Source organism: Pseudogymnoascus verrucosus, assembly GCF_001662655.1.
Source record: "Pseudogymnoascus verrucosus strain UAMH 10579 unplaced genomic scaffold scaffold_52, whole genome shotgun sequence".
NCBI classification, from domain to species: Eukaryota; Fungi; Ascomycota; class Leotiomycetes; order Thelebolales; family Thelebolaceae; genus Pseudogymnoascus; species Pseudogymnoascus verrucosus.
Genome location: NW_017263703.1, coordinates 168,394 through 170,627, shown reverse-complemented (window position 1 = coordinate 170,627; position 2,234 = coordinate 168,394). Strand labels below are relative to the sequence as shown.

At 42.9% G+C, this 2,234-nt stretch overlaps 1 protein-coding gene across 1 annotated transcript; it reads left to right on the top strand.

The window, feature by feature from the left end:
* Positions 1-1,715: 1,715 nt before the first annotated feature.
* On the top strand, positions 1,716-2,234 carry VE01_09236 (uncharacterized protein; the record flags this gene model as incomplete). Its single annotated transcript, XM_018278651.1, has 1 exon — positions 1,716-2,234. The coding sequence occupies one exon, from the start codon at positions 1,716-1,718 to the stop codon at positions 2,232-2,234; it is 519 nt and encodes a 172-aa protein (XP_018126898.1).

Here is a 2,234-nt window from a genome sequence, read left to right as displayed (position 1 = left end):
AGGCATCTAAACTCATAAGGCCGAATGCAAATACTCGACCGGTGGTACATATTCTGGAAATCATTTGCAGCTACGCTATTTTAGAGGGTTAGTGGGGCGAGGTTAACAGAGTAGTAAGTGTACTTGGGACCGTTAGAGATAACTCAAATGTTAACGAGGAATTTATGAGCACGCTTTAAAACATGTGGGATTATATTGCTCTGTAAGCCTTCCACAACTAGTGGCAGGTTGCCCTCAATCTAGCTAAACACCTTGCTAAATAACTCAAAATCAGAAACCATAACAGCGAAGTAGTACACATACTACAAACCCTCTGGGATGAGGCCGCCTAGAAATACGACTAGGACAGTGCTACCACAGCAACGAAGGAAATAGTACCACTACAAGGCAAACAGACAATTCCCATGTTAAAAAAGGCATGGCATGAGGAATATAGCAAAGGCTGATGGGAAGGTGCCTTCGCTGTGGCATGGAACATAGTTGAGAACGACTGTGATGGTGTAGTGCAAATGCTCAAGACTATGTGGGATATAGCGATCAAAATAGGCTTGTGGTTAGAGGCCTTTAGCATTGCGATACATTTGTAACGTGTACAACTGACGATGAGCCACAATGAGGTAGTAGTCATGCTCTAAGCAATGTGGGACTCGGCCGCGCATCACTAAGGGCTAGTCTCATACGAAGAACTTGCTGACTTAGGGGGTGAGCTAAAGAACATGATCAGCCATTTTGACTCGGAATGGGAGCAGTCCATGTGGAAACAGAGGTGGGGGGAGGTCTTCGCGAAGGGATATCATATTGCAAAGGCATTATGGAGGATGAAGACTAGAACTTGCAACGACTTATTGCTATGGATGATCCAACATTACGTCGGACAAGAACGCGAAGGGAAACGCAGGTCGTATCTTTGCGATTTATCGGCGAAGTGGGGATTAGTCAAATTTGGCAAGTTACCGCTGACTGAGTATTAGTAAGTAAATCAGGACTGTTAGGCACTTTGTCATCTTCTTCTCTATGCGTCTGTTAAGTCATGGAGATGAGAGTCAGTATATAGTCTAGTCCTACATTACATATTACATTTAACTCTTAGATTCAAACTCCTGATTCCACGGTACCTAAGACTGGTCCGAAAAGTCAGCCATACACTTGACCTGCCTAGGTGGCTTGTCATCCCACACAATCCGCAACGATGCTTTCACCACCTTAGAAACATCCATTATTGGGTGGTGTTCATGTATCATCGGATGATTGGATTATTCGGTGGAGGGTCATCAGAATCAACGCTAGCCGCGAAAGTCGAAGTATTGGTTATATGTTAGGGCCAATCTTCAGATTCCATGCCTTCATCTTTACAATGCTGCAGTTTCGATTTTCGGAGATTGGTGCCTGAGGCTAAAATGAAAGGCGTCGATGTGGATCTCATTATTAAGGGGGATCATCAGTATCATTCGGATCTCAATATTGAGGGGGATCATTGGTATCATTGGGGTCATTATTTTGAGGCCACCAATCGTCAACTCAAGAAAATATTGTTTATTGCGCATGGCTGGAGGCCTAGGACTTCTATAAATACTACTACACCACGCTGTATTGCTTTTCTTGTCTCTATCCCTATTTTTATATCTACCGCCACTATGGGAAAAAGTATATCATCGTACATTACGTCAGTATTCTATAGCTTACATATGAATGCTTCTAAATTATTAAATAGGGCAATGCAGAGTGATCGCATTACAATCCTCGTAGGACCTACCGAAAAGAGCTTTTCTATTCCAGAAGCTCTGTTAATGCAGTATTCCCCGCCATTAGGAAGGATGTGTCAATCTGAATTCAAGGAATCTCAGACGTGGATCATCAAACTGCTAGAGGTGAAAATATCGACTTTTGAAGACTTTTTCATTTGGATACATGTCCTCGAGCCGAGCGTAAATGTTGAATCTCTCGAATCTGTTCTTGATCTAGCTATATTCGCCGAGCTATATATAATATGTCATTTAAAGAACCAAACTTCAGATATTCTCCGCGCTGGATTTTTCAATGGCAGGTGGGAGCTTAAGCCACGCGACGTCTCTACGGTTTATAATAATGTACCATCTCGCTCAATTATCCGCGATCTATGCTCTGTGAGCCTGAGTTTGATCAGACGACACACTGACCCCTTAAAATGGAAAAAAGTCTTTGAAAAGCATGCTGAACTTGGCTGGGATTATTTCCGAGAAGTACAGACTGCCTAA